The sequence below is a fragment of the Mirounga angustirostris genome, unplaced genomic scaffold (genome assembly GCF_029215605.1).
Source record: "Mirounga angustirostris isolate CCGP_5_RB_7025 unplaced genomic scaffold, mMirAng1.0.hap1 SCAF_4, whole genome shotgun sequence".
NCBI classification, from domain to species: Eukaryota; Metazoa; Chordata; class Mammalia; order Carnivora; family Phocidae; genus Mirounga; species Mirounga angustirostris.
The window spans coordinates 94,836,505-94,855,651 of record NW_026991712.1 but is presented as its reverse complement, the minus strand read 5'-3'; the positions used below and the strand labels follow the sequence as shown (position 1 = coordinate 94,855,651).

Genomic DNA, 19,147 nt, shown 5'->3' with positions numbered 1-19,147 from the left:
CAATTCCTACCTCCAAGCAAACACTAATATTTTCTATCTCTATAGATTTCCCTGTTCTGGACATTTTATATAAACGGAATCATATTGAAATGTGATTTTTGGGGGGACCTGGGTGGCTCGGTCGTTAGGCGTCTGCCTTCGGCTCAGGTCATGATCCCCGGGTCCTGGGATCGAGCCCCATATCAGGCTCCCTGCTCGGCGGGAAGCCTGCTTCTCCCTCTCCTACTCCCCCTGCTTGTGTTCCCTCTCTCGCTGTCAGTTGAAATAAATAAAAAATCTTACAAAAAAAAAAAGAAATGTGATTTTTTGTGACTGGCTTTTTCACTTACTGTAACATTCTCAAGGTTCATCCGTGTCAATACATTGTTCCTTTTTATGGCCAAATATTTTTCATTTGTTTAAATATACCACTTTTTGGGTCACCTGGGTGGCTCACTTGGTTGAGTGTCCAACTCTTGGTTTCGGCTCAGGTCATGATCTCAGGGTCATGAGATCAAACCCCACGTCAGGCTCCGAGTTGGGCAGGGAGTCTATTTGAAGGTTCTCTCCCTCTGCCCCTCCCCAAAACCACATGCGTGTTCTCTCTCAAATAAATAAATCTTTAAATAAATTAATAAACCACATTTTGTTTATATATTAGTCATTGGTGGACATTTGGATTATTCCAATTTTTGGCTATGCTGCTATGAACATATGTGTTCAAGTTTTTGTGTGGACATGTCTTCATTTTTTTTTTTTTAAGATTTTTTATTTATTTATTTGAGAGAGAGAGAATGAGAGAGAGCAAGCACATGAGAGGGGGGAGGGTCAGAGGGAGAAGCAGACTCCCTGCCGAGCAGGGAGCCCGATGCAGGACTCAATCCCGGGACTCCAGGATCATGACCTGAGCCGAAGGCAGTCGCTTAACCAACTGAGCCACCCAGGCGCCCCATGTCTTCATTTCTGTTGGTTATATACTAAAAGTGGAATTATTAGATCATATGGTAACCCTACTCTTAATAGTTTGAACAGTGTTAGACTGTTTTCCAAAGCAGCTGAACCATCTTACATTCCCACTAACATTGTATGAGGATTCTCACTCACACTTGTTATTATCTGACTTTTCACTTACAGCCATCATAGTGGGTGTGAAGTGCTATCTTATGGTTTGCTTTACATTTCCCTGATGATGTTGAGCATCTTTTCATGTGCTTATTGGCCATTTGTGTATCTCCTTTGGAGAAATATCTATTCAGATCCTTTGCCCATTTCTTAATTGGGTTGTATTTTTATTATTGAATTGTAAAAGATTTTTATACAGGGGTGCCTTGGGTGGCTCAGTTGGTTGAGCATCTGACTCTTGATTTCAGCTCAGGTCAGGATCTCAAGGTCATGAGATCAAGCCCCACATCAGGCTCTGCAGCAGACTTGCTCCCTCTCTTAAAAATACACACACACACACACACACATATACATACACATTCTTGATACAAGTCCCTTATCAGTATGGGATTTGTATGTAATCTCTCCCATTCTGGGGGTTGTCTTTTTACTTTCTTGATGGTGTCCTTTGATGAACAATATTTTTAATTTTTTTTTTTTTTTTTTTAAAGATTTTATTTATTTATTTGAGAGAGAGAGAATGAGAGAGAGCACATGAGAGGGGGGAGGGTCAGAGGGAGAAGCAGACTCCCCGCTGAGCAGGGACCCCGATGCGGGGACTCGATCACGGGACTCCAGGATCATGACCTGAGCCGAAGGCAGTCACTTAACCGACTGAGCCACCCAGGCGCCCCAATATTTTTAATTTTGATAAGTCAGATGTATCCTTTTGTTGTTCCTTGTGCTTTTGGCGTCACATCTAAGAATCCTTTGCCAAACACAAGGTAATGAAGATTTTCCCCTATGTTGTCTTCCACAAGTTTTATAGTTTAGCTTATATTTACATGCATGTGGCTATCCAGGTAACCATTAACATTTGTTAAAAAGACTGTTCCTTTCCCATTGGTCTTTGCACCCTTGTTAACAAATCAGTTGACCATACATGTATGGGTTTATTTCTGGACTTTCAATTCTATTCCACTGATCTATTTCTGTTCTTGTGCCAGTATCAGTGTGTCTTATCATTGCTTTGCAAATAGGTTTGAAATGGGGAAGTATGAGGCCTCTTATTTTATTCTTTTAAAGATTGTTTTAGCTATTCTGGGTCCCCTGAAATTCTGAATGAACTTTAGAATCAGCTTGTCAATTTCTACAAAATAAATCAATTGGGATTTTGATAGGGATTACAATGAATCCATTATCAGTTTGAATACTGCAATCTTAAGTTTTCTGATCCATGAACATGAGATTTTTCCAAGTAGCTAGATGTTGTTTAATTTCTTTAAATGTTTTGTAGTTTTCAGAGTACAAATTTTGCACATCTTTTATTAAACTTAATTCCTAAGATTTTGATGCTATTATAAATGGAATTACTTTCTCAACTTCATTTTCAGAATGTTCATTGCACAAGTGTGTAGAAACACAATAGGTTTTGTATATTGTCTTTTATCCTGTAACCTTGCTGAACATGATTATTAGTTCTAATAGATTTTTAGTGTATTCATTAGGATTTTCTCTTTGTAAGTTCTTGTCATCTATAAATAGAGATCATTTTACTTCTTTGGAGGACTTTCATTTCTTTTTCTTGCCTAATTGTCATGGCTAGAACCTCAAGTACAATGTTGAATAATAGTAAGAGCAGATATCCTTGCCTTTTTCCTAATGACTGAGAGAAAGCATTCAATCTTTTACTGTTCAGTCTGATGTTAGCTATGGATTTTTCATCAATGCCCTTAATCATGTTGAGGAAGTTCCCTTCTATTCCTAGTTTGTTGAGTGTTTTTATCATGAAAGGGCACTGCATTCTGTCAAATGTTTTTCTTGAACCTGAGATGCTCATGTAATTTTCTTTATTGTATTCATATGATGTATTACATTGATTTTCAGATGTTGAACTAACTGTGGATCCCCAGGATAAATCCTACTCAGTCGTGGTGTATAATTCTTTTTTATGTTGCTTCATTCAGTTTGCTAGTGTTTTGTTGAGGATCTACACATCTATATTCATGAGAGATATTGGTCTGTAGTCTCTTCTTGTGATGTCTTGTCTGGTTTTGATATCAGCGTAATAAAGGCCATATAAAATGAGTTGGGAAGTGTTCTTTTCTCTTTTTAGGAAGAGTTAGTGAATAATTGATCTTAATTCTTCTTTACATGTTTAGAATTAAAATGTGAAGCCAACTGTGCCTGTGCTTTTGTGGGTAGTTTTTTTTTTTTAATTACTACTTCAGACTCTTCACTTGTTACAGATCTGTTGACATTTTCTACTTTTTTCCTTAGTTTTAGTTTGTCTTTCTAGAAATTTATCCATTTCATCTAGGTTATCTCATTTGTTGTCATATGATTGTTCATTGTATTCTCTTATAATTCTTTTAATTCTAAAGAATAATTTCTAAGGTTAGGTTATTGATTTGAAATCTTTCTTAATATAGGCATTTACAACTACAAAATTCCCTCTATGCACTGCTTTAGCTGAAGCTAATAACTTTTGGAATGTGTCCTTTTCATTCATCTCTAAGTGTTTTCTGATTTCCCTTGATTTATTGACCCATTGGTTATTTGGAGTGTTGTGTTCAGTAACTCCACATATATATGATTTTCTCAACATTTTTCCTGTTACTGATTCTTAATTTCATTCCACTGTTCCTGAAGAACATATGTTGCACTATTTCTATTCTCCTAAGTTTATTGAGGTTTGTTTTGTGGCTTAGCACATGACCTATCCTGGAGAATGTTCCCTGCACACTTGAGAAGAATGTGTATCTGTAGTCTGTTGAGAGGAGTGTTCTACAAATATCTATTAGATCAGTTTGTAGTGTTGTTCATCTTCTGTTTTGTTGTTCTGTCTAGTTTTCTGTCCATTATTGAAAAGTGGGATATTGAAGTCTCCAACCATTATTGTTGTATTTATTTTCCCCTTCATCTTTCTTTGTTTTCAGGTATTTTGGTGCTTTGTTATTAGGTGTATTTATGTTTAGAATTGTTAAATCTCCCTGATGTCAGTTGACACTTTTATCGTTATAAAATGTGCCCCATTTGAATTTTTGTATTAAAGCCTATTTTCTCTTAAAATACAGTCACTCCAGCTTATTGTGATTGCTGTTTGCAGGATATGACTTATTTCCTCCCACTACATTCAATCTATTTGTATCTTTTAATCTAAAGTGTGTTTCCTGCAGACAGTACGTACTTGAATCAGGTCTTCTTACCCAGTCTGACAATCTCCATGATTCGAATTGTTTAATCCATTCGTATTTAATATTATGTTGATGTCTACAATTTTACTTTTTGCTATGTCTCATGTCTTTTTTGTTCTTCTATTCCTCCTTTCATGCTTTCTTTCACTTCAAGTGAATATTTTTCAAAGTATTTTAATTTCTTTAATGAATTTTTCACTGTTTTATTTTCTTAGGTTTTTTGTTTTTTTTTTTAAAGATTTTTTATTTATTTGAGAGAGAGAGAGAGATAGCGAGAGCAGGAACACAAGCAGGGGGAGTGGGAGAGGGAGAAGCAGACTTCCCGCTGAGCAGGGAGCCCGATGTGGGACTCGATCCCGGGACCCTGGGATCATGACCTGAGCCGAAGGCAGACGCTTAACGACTGAGCCACTCAGGCGCCCCTTAGGTTTTTTTTTTTTAAGTTGCTCTAGTCTTTATCATATACATCTTATCAGAATGAGCTATTGATTTATACTAGGCTAATTCCATATAGGGACATTATTCTTCTTTTTAATTTTTTTTTTTAATTTTATTTTATTATGCTATGTTAGTCACCATACATCACTAGTTATTGATGTAGTGTTCCATGATTCATTGTTTGCATATAACACCCAGTGCTCCATTCAATATGTGCCCTCCTTAATACCCATCATCAGGCTAACCCATTTCCCCACCCCCCTCCCCTCTAAAACCCCGTTTCTCAGAGTCCATAGTCTCTCATGGTTTGTTTCCCCCTCCGATTCCCCCCCTTCATTTTTCCCTTCCTACTTTTTTTTTTTTAACATATAATGTATTATTTATTTCAGAGGTACAGGTCTGTGATTCATCAGTCTTACACAATTCACAGTGCTCACCATAGCACATACCCTCCAATGTCCATCACCCAGCCACCCCATCCCTCCCACCCCCCACCACTCCAGCAACCCTCAGTTTGTTTCCTGAGATTAAGAATTCCTCATATCAGGGCGCCTGGGTGGCTCAGATGGTTGAGCGTCTGCCTTCGGCTCAGGTCATGATCCCAGGGTCTTGGGATCGAGTCCCGCATCGGGCTCTCTGCTCCTTGGGAGCCTGCTTCTCCCTCTGCCTCTCTCTGTCTCTCATGAATAAATAAATAAAATCTTTAAAAAAATAAAGAATTCCTCATATCAGTGAGATCATATGATACTTGTCTTTCTCTGTTTGACTTATTTCGCTTAGCATAATACCCTCTAGCTCCATCCACATCATTGCAAATGGCAAGATTTTGTTGTTTTTTTTTTATGGCCATGTAAGATTCCATTGTATATATATATACACCACATCTTCTTTATCCATTCATCTGTTGATGGACATCTTGGCTCTTTCCATAGTTTGGCTATTGTGGACATTGCTACTATAAACATTGGGGTGCACGTACCCCTTCGGACCACTACATTTGTATCTTTGGGGTAAATACCCAGTAATGCAATTGCTGGGTCATAGGGTAGCTCTATTTTCAACTTTTTCAGTAAACTCCATACTGTTTTCCAGAGTGGCTAAACCAGCTTGCATTCCCACCAACAGTGTAGGAGGGTTCTCCTTTCTCCACATCCTCGCCAACATCTGCCATTTCCTGACTTGTTAATTTTAGCCATTCTGACTGCTGTGAGGTGGTATCTCATTGAGGCTTTGATTTGGATTTCCCTGATGCCGAGTGATGTTGAGCACCTTTTCATGTGTCTGTCGGCCATTTGGATGTCTTCTTTGCAGAAATATCTTGTCATGGTCATGTCTTCTGCCCGTTTCTTGACTGGATTATTTGTTCTTTGGGTGTTGAGTTTGATGTAAGTTCTTTATAGATTTTGGATACTAGCCCTTTATCTGATACATCATTTGCAAATATCTTCTCCCATTCTCTCGGTTGTCTTTTGGTTTTTTTGACTGTTCCTTTGCTGTGCAAAAGCTTTTTATCTTGATGAAGTCCCAATAGTTCATTTTTGCCTTTGCTTTCCTTGCCTTTGGCGATGTTTCTAGAAGAAGTTGCTGCGGCTGAGGTCAAAGAGGTTGCTGCCTGTGTTCTCCTCTAGGATTCTGACGGATTCCTGTCTCACATTTAGGTCTTTCATCCATTTTGAGTCTATTTTTGTGTGTGGTGTAAGGAAATGGCCCAGTTTCATTCTCCCGCATGTGGCTGTCCGATTTTCCCAACACCATTTGTTGAAGAGACTTTTTTCCATTGGACATTCTTTCCTGCTTTGTCGAAGATTAGTTGACCATAGAGTTGAGGGTCCATTTCTGGGCTCTCTGTTCTGAGGAACATTACTCTTATGTAGCTCTATTTGTTTTCTTTTTGTGATATTATAAATAAACCTCCTTTGATGTTACAAACCCAACAAATAGTTATAATTATTAACTTACCAATTATAGTAATTTCCTTAGGCTAATACAAATTCTCTCCTACACATCTCCTTTATGCTATTAGCAAATACATATACATTACATTTCTGTATGGGCCCAACGATATACCATATAAAGTTTTATACAGTCCCACTTTTTGTATCAGAGGAGGGAAATAAGGATTTATGTGGTCTTAGGTTATTGTTTTTGCAATACCTTGGGGAATTTTTCATCTGTCTTTGAATATTTTTACTTCTTTTTCTCCTCTCCTTCTGCTACTCCCATTATGCATGTGTCAGAGTGTGCCTGAATGACATCCCACATTTCTCTGAAGCTGTGTTCATTTTTCTCCATTTCTTTTTCTCTACTGATCTATTTTCAAGTTTGTTTATGCTTTCTTCTGCCAGCTCAAGTCTACTGTTCAGTCTCTCTGGTGAATTTTTTGTTATACATTTCAACTCGATTTTTTTTTTTTTTTTTTTTTAAGATTTTGTCTGTCAGAGAGAGCGCAAGCAGGGTGAGCAGCAGGCAAAGGGAGAAGCAGGCTCCCCACTGAGGAAAGAGCCCAGTGTGGGACTTGATCCCAGGACCCTGGGATCATGACCCAACCTGAAGGCAGACACTTAACTGACTGAGCCACTCAGGCATCCCTCAACTCCAGAATTTTCACTGGGCTCTTTTTAATATCAATCTCTTTATTGATATATTCTCCATTAGATGTGACATTGACATCATACCTTCATTTACTTTTTAACCATGGTTTTCTTTAGTTCTGGGAACATGTTTATAGTGACTACTTTCAAGTTTTTCTCATATTTCTATTGCCTGCTTTATTTCCAGCATATTAGTTATACTTTTGTATTTCTTTAAATGAGTATTTGTTGGGGAATGGAGATTTTAGATAACGTAGCAGCTGGTCCTTCCCCTCCTCCACCCCAAGTGACAGGCATTGTTAATTGTTTATAGTGACTGGCTGAATTGTTTTAGTCAAGTGTACTCCCTCCTCTCTCCCAGCATTAAGCCTCTAATGTTTCTTTCTGAGAAGGCATAACTTTGGGTAAATTTCCCTGGGATGACGGTGGGTTTGATAGGGCTCCCGTATTATTTTTTTGACCAGGCCAGCTGTTAAACTCCCATAATTGCCAGCTGCTATATTGTTTTCAACAATGCTGTTGGGCATAAATTGGTCTATAAACTAATCCAATCATATTCTGGCTCCTTTAAATGCATAGTTACTGAGATCTGTGTGTTAGTCTTATAATTCCAGTATGGCTCCCTTGGGCTTATTTCCCAGTTCTCTCCTGCAAACTAGCGAACCTACAGTTTAGATTGTTATCTTGAATCTCTCTTTAGTTGCCTTTTGTCACAACCTCCAGTGCTGTGCCCTCATGTTTGAATTTGGCCATGCTCTTACAACTGAAGTCTATCCTTTTGAAAGAGATTAGGGGCTATCAGCTTCATAAAGTGCCTCTTTCTCAAGTTAAAATCTCAAAGCCAGGGCTTAGCTGGAACAATGTGAAACTTCTGAGTGACATCCCTAAGTGCTCAGTGGAGGAAGAGGGGAAGCAGCCTGAGGCCTTCTCGCTTGTCTCTCCTGGTATGGAACTACCACCTCATGTGCTAGGGCAAAGGTGGTCAGTGTCCCGAGTAATTCTAAGCATGCTACACCCAAGGTAGAGCCTCCATTCTCTGAGCGGGGGCTGAACAGAATAAGAGCCCCCAGACACACACACTTCTCAACCACACTCACTTCAAACTTCACCACAGCTACCTGGGACAGGATGAGAAAGACTGATGTCTTGCTTTTCCCAGGAAGACAGCCCTTCAACTGGGAGTTGAGAAAGACGAAGCTTTGTGATTTTAGCTGTAGCAGTCTGGAGTCTCCACATTGCTGAGCTGGAGTAAGGAGCTAGAGAGAAGCCTTGATTCAAATGTCACCATCCCTACAGAATTTTCATAGGTTTTCTTAAAAAGATGTTACTTAATCACCTGCTGTTTGCACAGATGTTTCTTCATTTGCTGTTTTTCATAGGTCCATTTCCAGAGGCTTCACGTTTTGTTTTCTAAATTTTCACCACTTTCCCTGGAAGCAGGGAAGCAGAATCACACTGTCATGCTGGGTGTCATCTGGTTCACTTTTTAACTCAAAAATTGTTTTAAAAAGTTTAGTTTACCCTCATTCATTAACCATTTTCCTTGATCACCATCCCTTCTTGTGTCTTAGAACTTTGTTTTCTTTTTCCAGGAATAAACCAGGAGTTCATTTAATGAAGATATGTTACTAGTAAGTTCTCACTTTTTATCCAAAATGACCTTGTCCTTCTTTCTTGGTAGTTTTGTTGGGTACAAAATTCTAGATTGACAGCTTCCTCTATCTAAAAATATCCTACTGTCTTCTGGTTTTCATTGTTGTAGGACTTTAAGCAAATGTGGAAAGTTCTCAGCCAAACTACCAAAATACCCTCAAATATCATCCCTAACCATTCTCTGTATCATCCTTCTGGTACTCTATAAGATGTCCTTTGGCCTTTACCATATGCTCTTGGTGACCTTTAACTTCTTCACACATTCTCTCTGTACTGCACTGCACTGTGTAATTTCTTCATCTTGGTCTTCTTTTATCTGTATGTTTTTGTCTAGATGTTTTGTTCTCAAATCTGATCATTTTTCTTCCCATGCACCTGTTATCCCCACCTCCACGATTTTTAATAGTCTCTCATTCTTGCTCAATTTTTGGACATTCTTCTATTCCTTATGCATTTTGTATTTCAATGAATCTAAGCCATCAAGTATCAAAGGATACACGACTTTTTATACCAGTAACATAGCCAAATATACTACAATGCCATCCCAATTTTAGAGATACTAAAATCTTTTCAATGTCTGAATACACTCATCCAATAATTCCAATGTCTGCAATCATTACAGGCCAGATTCTGCTTTCTCCTAATTTTTTAATAATGACTTGTTTCTCATTTTTGTGACTTTGAATGAGTCCAAGATTATTATAACACTATGAAAATTCTTCAAGATTGGGTTTGAAGTGCTTTCCTTGAAAGAGTTATATTAACACTTGTTTAAGTGCCTGGAAAACACTTCTAACCTGATACCACTTTAAGTCTTAGTTTTTCTGATGACATAGGTAGTTTAAGTCCGATTCCAAAACCATTTTAAGTGTCAGCTTGTAGACACCAATTCTAAGGGTAGGGGTTTTTTTTCCCCACTTCCCCCCACCCAGTTTTCTTTCTCTCCTCTCCTCAGGTAGGCTATTCTGGCTCATTCTTTCACTGAGTGTATCATATTTTGAGGGACCAGGTTTTGGAAGAGTATCTCACTCTGACCCCACCCTTATGTTGGCCCTATGCTCTGTCTCCCTTTTAAAGCTTAGCCCATTCCAAAGTCTTTAGGACACAAGGATTGGCAGAGCCTTTGGAGCAACTTTTTCAGTACTTCTTTGGATTCACGCTTTTTGTTCCACCCCGCTAAACCTTATTTTGAAAACTTTGTGAAGTCTTCAAAAATTTGAAATAATAAACACCCCATCTACTTTTCACTAAGATTTGCCAGTTGTTATTCTGCCACATTCACATGATCTCATATATCTATTTTACACACACACCCATTGGCCTAACCATTTGAAAGTAGTATGACACTTTATTCCTAGATATTTCAGCATGCATTTCCTAAGAAAAAGGACATTCTTCTGTATAAGGAAAAAGTGACTGTCACCTAAGAAAATTAAACATTCCATATCATTAAGAATTCATATACAAATCTCCACAAATGTCTCTAAAATGGCTTTGATTGCTAGGTTTATTTAATTCAAGATCAAATCTAAGTTAATGCATTACACGATTTTTAAAAAAAATATATTTTAGAGAGACAGAGAGAGCGCATGGGGGTGGGTACAGAGAGAAATGGATAAAGCCAAGCAGACTCCACACTGAGTGCAGAGCTGATGTCTCACAACCCTGAGATCATGACCTGAGCCAAAACCAAGAGTCTGACGCTTAACTGACTGTGCCACCCAAGTGCTCCCATTACATGTTGTTTTTTGATCTGTTAACAGTCTCCCCACCTCTTTGACACAACAGTTACTTTAAAAATTCACACCAGACATATTTGTAAATGTCCTACATTGCACTTTTGTCTAATTGTTTCATATGATTAGACTGTCAAATATTTTTGGTTAAAATGCTACAGGTGATGAAGTGGAGCTTTGTTTTGTACTGGTCTCAATCTACCAATAACTAATGCTGTGGCTGGATGGGCCTCTGTGGTTCTTATTATGATTGCAAGACACTTCAGCAACAACCATCAGGAAACTGAAGAAATAAAGGTTTATGACTTACAAGACCTGGAAATTACACAGTACACCTGGGCCCACATAGCAAGGTTGCAGAGGGAGATGGGGGTGGGGTGGGGGGGATGCAGGGGGAGACACACACACAGGACCAGGGGTTCCATGTTTACTGAGGTTGGCGGTAGGTCTAGGGTTTCATGGGCTCACTCCTTATTGGTGAATTTAAAACAAGAGAATGGGAATTATTTAAAGTGTGGAAAAGACAAGTGGTTCAAATGGTCACTTACTGAAATCAACCAAGATTTGTAAATCAAAGGAGCCTCCTTGGGGAAAGGAGGCCTGGCTCTTTATCTAGTTGTGTGGCTGGCAATGTGTTTAGTCAGAAAGTTGTCTTTGAAGTGGATGCCTTGGCAATCAAAGCTTAAGCCAGACACTCGCTTACAAAAAAAAAGAAAAACCAAAAATCAAAGGAAAAAACAAAAAACAAAAAAAACCCCAGGGCTTAAGCTACAGCTTTGAGTATCTTCCTCGCTAGCTCAGCAATACATTTAAAGATTTTTAAAAATCAATCTTATCCAGCATTTCAGATGTTTTATACCATTAGGAGGGTTCCTCAGTGCATGCAGTCAGTCTACCATATTGTCAGTAACAGAGGTCACTATATATTGCCTTTCCAGATCAACAGTAACAACTTTATAAATGAAAGAATAGTGACATATTTACCACCACCTAAGGCCATGAAAAGGGGAAGCTTGAGACAAAACCTTGGATTAGGTGTTTTATCCTACCAATTCATTTTTGCAAGTATTATCTTAAAAATGTAGGGGCCAATTTGGGTGTTTGTTGGAGTTTAGAACTCAAGTCTCAAATAAGTGAAGGACAAGCTAAATATTTAAGAGTTGAGGACAGATATTAAAGCCTTGGGGCCCTGCATCTACATTTTTTCTCATCTCATTAGTAAAAAAGGAGAAACTACATTTCTAACTTGCCCCTTTTCATGGCAATAGCAGGAAGAGGAAATAGGGGAAAAAAAGGAAACTGTATGTTTCCTTATCACAACTTACCATTTGTCAACCTTGTGCTATAAATGACCTCTTGTCCATATTCATTCCAGGAGCTAGATATAGCTATCCTAATTTGACAAATAAAGTGAAACTCAGAGTTCACACAGGTAACTGGTTAAACAAAGTTTACCAGTTCAAACCAAAGGGTTCATGTGGCCCAATGGCCAAAACTCGATTTTTCCACTACACAAAATGCATCCAGAAAGGTAACAATTTGAAGTTCCATTCTGATATTTCACTTGGTTATTCATGGCCATAGTTCTGCATGACCTAAAGAAAAACCAAAGTCAAATTTCTTGAAAAACAATCTATACTCAATCACTTATCTAACCCACTGTATTCCTACTGCAGCTTCAAATGGAATAGCTCTCCCTATGGCTTCTATATTGCTCAACTCAGTGGCCACTGTACCTTTACTTCATCTCTTGTTCTAACACTTGATTTCAAGGATACTCCTTTTGAAACCCCTTATGAAACCTCTCTCATCTTCCATTATGGCTCCTCTGCCTTTCCTCCAAAAATAATCCAGTCTTCTTATAGAATCTTTTTTTGTTTTAATATACTCCTTAAATGTTTCCTCTGCTACCGTAAGTACCCTACTCTTACCATTCTATAACTTTCCTAGGCAATAACATATCTTACATTGTTTTAGTTAACAACATTATGCTAAAGGCTCAACTTTTGACAGGTGTTTGCTGAATGCCTATCATGTGCTAGCCATTTTTCAGTGACAAGACAGACGGGATCTTGATGGATCTTAGAGGCTCTGTCTGCAGCTCAGTTATTTTTCATGAGCACCAGAACCATGGACACCCACACCTTCATTCTCCACGGGTACCTAAAACTCAACATGCCTCCCAAACTGAATTCATTTCTCTCCACTCATTATCTATTCCTTTTTCCCACTCTTTATTACTTTAACAGGTGTCATATAAAATATGCCTAAGGTAAGGACCACCTGGCCTCAATTACTGGTCTGTTTTACTTTCTACATCTCTCTAAAATTTGACTGCTAGTTTCCATCTCCACTACCAGATAGCTAGTTTAGGCCTCATCTGGATTACTCACAGCCGACAACTCTCTCTCCACTTCCAATATTCTCCATAATCCATTCTTCACAGTTTAAAACAAACTTTCAAAAAGGCAAGTCAGATTATATCAGCTCTCTCAAGCCCTATTCTTGGATAATTCTTTAAGAAGAATTCTTAAAATTCTTCAAGGGCTCCTTGTTAACATCAGTGAAAGCCCCAAACCCTTTAACATGACTCTCAAGGCACTGCTTAAAAAGGACCCTGGCTTAGTTCTCCAGCTTAGTATTTTACTGCTCCAACTAATATTCTAATCCAAGCTGAACTTCTCAGGTCCTGGAATACATAAATACATTCCCTTTCATTTTCAGACTTTTCTATATTTTATTCTCTCTTCACTCTGCCTGGTCCCCTGTCATCATATTTTTATGAGTGAAAGAGATCACTTCCCTGATCAACAAAGTTTGGTGTTAGAGCCTTTCCTGTATGTTCCTACTATATTCTTTGTTGATCCCATCATAACACGGATTGTTCTCATATAGAGTCTAAACACTTGTGAAGGGAGAGACTGTAATTTATCTTGTTCACTTCTGTATCTCCAGTGCCTGGCATACAGTAAACATTTTTTAAGCAAACTAATGATTAAATCTCAACTCAGGAAGAAAAAAAGGAATTCATTTGCAAACTTTTTCAATTTTCTAATTTAATAGAAATAACCAAAACAATGTGGCTTTCAAACAAGGCTTTAAACTAATCTAATACAACTTCTACAACACATTCCAGAGCATTATAACAAGAAATATTTACAGGCAGCTAATGTATTAAATAACCATGAAAAAGAAAATCTTGCTTTTAATACACACCAGCAAAAAACACAGGAACGGAACAATTAGAAACTGCAACCTTGTTTTAAAAAATTAAATATGATTATTTAGAGAATACAATACCACAGAAACAGCACTTTTTCTTTAAGAATCATATTGAAGGGTAGTTAATTATGTGCAAAAATAATAGTTGTAGTAGTAGTAGTAGTAGTAATAATAATAATAATAATAATAATAATAATGAGGGGAGGAGACCAGTTGAAATACTGGAAGCAAGGAACTAGTAAGGCTGTGAATTTAACCCTTTCGTGTGTATGTCTACATAGAAAATTAACAGGCTTTCAGATTGCACATACTGTTTTTATAGGCTTATATACATGTTTCACTGTGATTTAAAACATAGTAAATGCCTACATTTTTCAGACCAGGAGCAGACAAGCACTTTCTTCTTAAGACTGAAATTTAGGCCACACCTGAAAGGGAATATTGCAGTGGCACCTACAAAATCATTTGAGTGCCTTCCCACATACAAATTCGGTGCATTTTTTACTTTAAAGATTACTTGCTAGAAAAGGGCTAAACTTAATTTTGTACATTTTGTAGTATGATTATGACAAATATATCCAAATTGAGTTATTTTTGAAGATAATTTTCTCAGATACAATAAAAAATATATAAAAGACCACGAAGGCAAACACAAGGAACTAAGATGGAAGATATGCTTTACATGCATTTTGGCCAAGTAAAAGAAACCATTATATCCAAGAGTACATGTTGAAATCTGAAATGTCTATGTAAACTGTGGCATATAAATTTTTTTCTTAAAAAAGTACCTTCAATTTTTTTTACTCAAATACCTACTTTTAAAAAAATATGCAACTTTCCCCAATTTTTAAAATAAAATGCCACAATATATTGTCATAAGCTCCAGCATACATTTAAATTTCTTATTTTTTAAAAGATAGACTGGGTGATATGCATACAAACTTTCCTATAAAATCATCCGGGAGAGGACTATGACGTGCCTATTAGGCAACAGACCTAAAGCAGTGTTATTGCTTTATCAAGGAGGAGAGAACTGTGAGAAAACTAAAAGAAAGCATCCAGGTTCAGTTTAAGATCAAACTGATACACCTTGAAAACCCTGGATCATCTTTAGCAGATTAATAATACAGATGGTATGAATTAAGAATCTGATTGTTTTAATTAGGGGAGTTGGGGTGGGTGGATTTTACAAAACTACTCACCGATCCAATGTTGAGTATGCAAATAAGCAGTGTTGACTTCAATAAGAAATGAGATCTTTATACTTCCTGTGTTGTGAGTGGGAATGGGTAAAGGACTTAAAAAGGCCAAGGGAGAGGGGGCCACAGCATCTACTCCCATTTTGGATACTAAGAGATTGCTGAGTAACATATGGTAGGCCAAACTCCAAGGGCACAGTCAGAAGACCTAAATCTACTGGCTTATTAACACTAATTACTAATAATTACATGGCAGGATACCTGCTGAGGTAATTGGTAAACCTACAATTTGCACACTATTAACCTTTTGCTTCTACTTAAAAGCATTATTTCTTTGGATTAACTAAAAATCTCAAAAACTTGTTACAACAAAAAGTGAGAATTAACTGACTTTATATTATTTAAAATTCCTTTATATAAGACATAGAAGTCAGAAAGTACCTTGTTGATTCCAAAAAGAATAATTTCAACAGGGGATCCAATGCCTTATCATCTCTCTGTGGTAATGATTTGATGTTTCTATATAGAGCATGACCTACAATCTAACCATACTTTGGAACACGCACATGCTTCACCTTGCAAAACAGTTCCTTTACTCAATCAGCTGAGCCAAGTGCTAAAAAAAATACAAATTTAGGCCAGCAGAACAGACTGAGGAACAGTGTTCTGATGGGAGATGGGAACTGAAGTATTGCAAAACTTTGCACGTTTTTAAGGAAACACTTAACACCTCCAAATCTAAAATACTGCCTTTTAACAAAGAGTAAATTGCCTTCAGGAATTGATATTCCATGTTTGCTTTTTTGAAACATAAAATAGAAAAACATGACATCTGAGTATCAATTTAAGCTTTTATACTTTCTAACAGTTATATTAGATAGTGGCTGAACTGATTATCAGCTTAGGAACACAGTGATCAGTGTACAAGAAAAAAGCTTCAATGAAATCTAAATCTTCATTTAAGGGTGGTTTGTTGATAGCTATTTACTTAATAGTAAATCCTCAGTAATATGAATTGTCTTCTGTTAACAGAAATGGAGCCTATTAAATGTTGACAATAAAGTGGCTTTTCAAAAACCAATCTTAAAAGAAAAAAAAAAATTACACCTAACATGGAAATATCTTTAAGGGAACACATTATCTTTTAAGGCCCCAAATATCAAGAAATATTTACTTAAAATTTAGTTTCTCCCCCACTGGTAGAACCTATATAAAAGATTTATCTAAGAATCATGAAAAGGATTCATCTGAAGAGCAAGTATAAAATATTAGAAATCAATGGCTTGACAAAAGAAGTTATACTGCTACTCATCACTTTCCAAAAATGTGCCCTTAGATACATCTGATAAACTGAAATCATAACAGTTGTGGAAAAGAGAGAAATGCACATAAATAAAGCATTTTAAAACGATTCTCTCCCTCTTATAAGAAAACTCTTCTTAGGTACCTGAAAATTTGAGTAAAATGATAGAACAGTTCGGTGTAAATTTTAAAGCTGAACTTACAACAAAACTGAAAGAGAAGCTAGAAGGAAGCCACAGAATGAAGTCAGTCAACAGCAGTAATAAAATCAACACCACTTACATACACCATCAGAAGGCCTGAATAATATTCATGTTTACCCCCAACACTTAAGAAAAGAAAAACAACCCAAAGGAATTTGTATAATAATTTCTTTAGAGCACTTTATTTGATTCAATATGCACTAAAAAATATTTACCTCTTAGACAATTATGTCAAATAATTTTTACTGAGTAGTCTACTGTCTGAACTGCAGAAGCTGAAGTTTTAAAAAGGCAAATGATTTGCCACAAATCTGCTGACGTCTGAAAAATATCTAATGGCAAGTCTTCTATTTTGGTCACTTTATATTCTAAGGTGTCCATACAAAAGTAGGACTAAATTTTTTTAATCCAACAAAAGAGAAGCCTGTACACGGTCTAGAACACACATCTTGGATCTGAGCATCACAAATGAAGAGAAAAAAAATGAAACCAAGCCAAGGTGGTTTATCTGCCTCAGGGGCTGAACTCAGGGTAGTAAAGGTGGGTTTACTCCAGTAACCATTCAAGTGGGGATTGGCTCATTTTCAGGATTTACTTACAGGCCTCTTCTAAGTCCGTTAAGCCCCAGTCCATGCAAATGTCCCACTTGGTGGACAGATGAGTAATCTAACCCCACCGGGTTTATTTCAATAGTTTGATATTTAATAATAAGCTGCTTCTGAAGATTTTCTGAGAAGTCTGTTCTCTATTAAAATAAGATAGAACCTCAAAATATGAATGTGAACATTAGAAATAGACAGCATATATTACAAATCCATTCTTGATAGGAACATTAGTAAGAATACACATTAGCTTAAAAAACAGGCTCAGCAAATGTTGCTGATCTGCCAGAAGTTTTAGTTCACTATTTACAAATAAGACAAAGTGAAATACAGAAAATTTTACACATTTGGTAGTTGACAGATTACTGTTTGCCAATAGTGGTCTATCAGAAAACTGACATGAAGGAAGACTGGATAAGAGCCAGTTGTCACCTTCTCAATCAAATTTAAATGTACAGAAAACTATAGATTAATTTTGAAACAAACATTCTGCCTTTGATGGGAGTAACTGTATGATCAGGTGATCTGATTGGGAAGTGCAATTCTGTGGAAGTGTTTTTCTGGAAATGATTACTATATGATCTGCCACTGAAAAGTTACCATATTTATTTCAGCAGACCATTAAAATTGATTAAATGATGATCAATGATGTTTCCTAGACTCTAGGTATAAATAGAAAATAAAACTACCGTTGAGTTCTTTAAGCCAATATAAAAACTAAAAGGCCCAACAGCATCAAAGTAAGAAAAAATATAATGGCATGATTCAATGCACATCTGCACTGACATCAAAGTGGAATCTGAACAACCTTGATTTTACCTAGAAAACAAACCAGTATGTATGTGTGTGGAAGGGGAGGCATGAAAGTTGTTTTTAACAGCTGTGCACTCTTGTCCAAAGAGACAATTTATCAAGCGACATGACCCTCAAGTATTTACTTATACACCCAGCATCCTGAACCAATCAATACCACATGATCACCAACATCTGCCATTCTAAAGAACCATCCTCTTTAGTAACAGAAATCTTCAAATCATTTCACTTTTGCTTTTTGTTTTTACTTTTAAAGTTGCAAATAGAGTTCTCTCCCCCTTTCTTTGACAAGAAGTGACTTCTGTCCATTACTTCAATCTAATACTGTGTAAAAGCTATCAGCTTCTTCAAGGAGGTGCCCACTGTAGGCAGGATATTCCAGCAACACTTAAATAAAAGGGTTTTTTTTCTCTCTTTCTTTTTTTTTTTTAAACAATTATTTAAGTTCATGTCATTTTACTTTATATGTACTGGTCTCTCATCTGACTTTAGGCGTTTCCTGCGGGGCTGTATAAAGTCTTCATCAGAGTCCTCAGTTACCTCACCATCATCCTCTTCCTGCTCAAACTCTGGCAAAGGTGCGAAGGTCCTGTCTGAGTAGATCTCTGTGAGTTTATCTTCAAAGTACAATGCAACTGCTTTCCCTGCCTGAGCTACTTCTGAATCAGCCTGCAAGCAAAAGATAGGAATATTCACCTATTGGTAATGCATATTCTTTCACCAAGTTTGCATGGTCTGAAAAGCTTACCTTCAAATTAATCTCTTGTGTTTCTGCATAAACTTGAACAACTTTCATCATCTAAAAAGGATACCAGAGTCAAAAAAAAAAAAGGGAAATTATAATCCTTTCTAAAGTTATGAAACTGCATAGGATTGGCGACGAAAGTCAGCCATACTAGGGGGAACAAATTGCTATAACCAGATTAAGTGCTTTCTAAAATTCTACAGAACACACGGAACCACTTTCTTTACAAAGTTCTGTTACTACAGCTGATGTGAAACCTCAAGAATGCTCTCAAATTCTGAATTAGTAAAGTCAATCTGAAATGGAGGTTGACTGAATACATCGATCTAATTAAGACAAAAAAACTAATCATATAAGAAATGTTGC

General features: G+C 37.0%; 1 protein-coding gene across 5 annotated transcripts in view; it reads right to left on the bottom strand.

The window, feature by feature from the left end:
- The window catches only part of TRIM33 (tripartite motif containing 33), a 145,366-nt gene that overhangs the window by 12,900 nt on the left and 113,319 nt on the right, over window positions 1–19,147 (bottom strand). The window contains exons 19-20 of one of the 5 annotated variants that reach the window (XR_010410780.1): window positions 18,785–18,835; window positions 12,021–12,290 (exon numbers count right to left, since the gene is read on the bottom strand). Coding sequence is in view for 4 of the 5 variants with exons in the window: in XM_045896900.3 (XP_045752856.1) it covers window positions 18,493–18,705; window positions 18,785–18,835 (264 nt within the window). In the remaining variant the exon portion in view is untranslated. Of the gene's footprint in view, window positions 1–6,870; window positions 12,291–13,734; window positions 18,706–18,784; window positions 18,836–19,147 lie in introns of those variants that run through there. The other 4 variants (XM_064588595.1, XM_045896900.3, XM_064588594.1 and 1 more) reach the window with 4 other exon arrangements.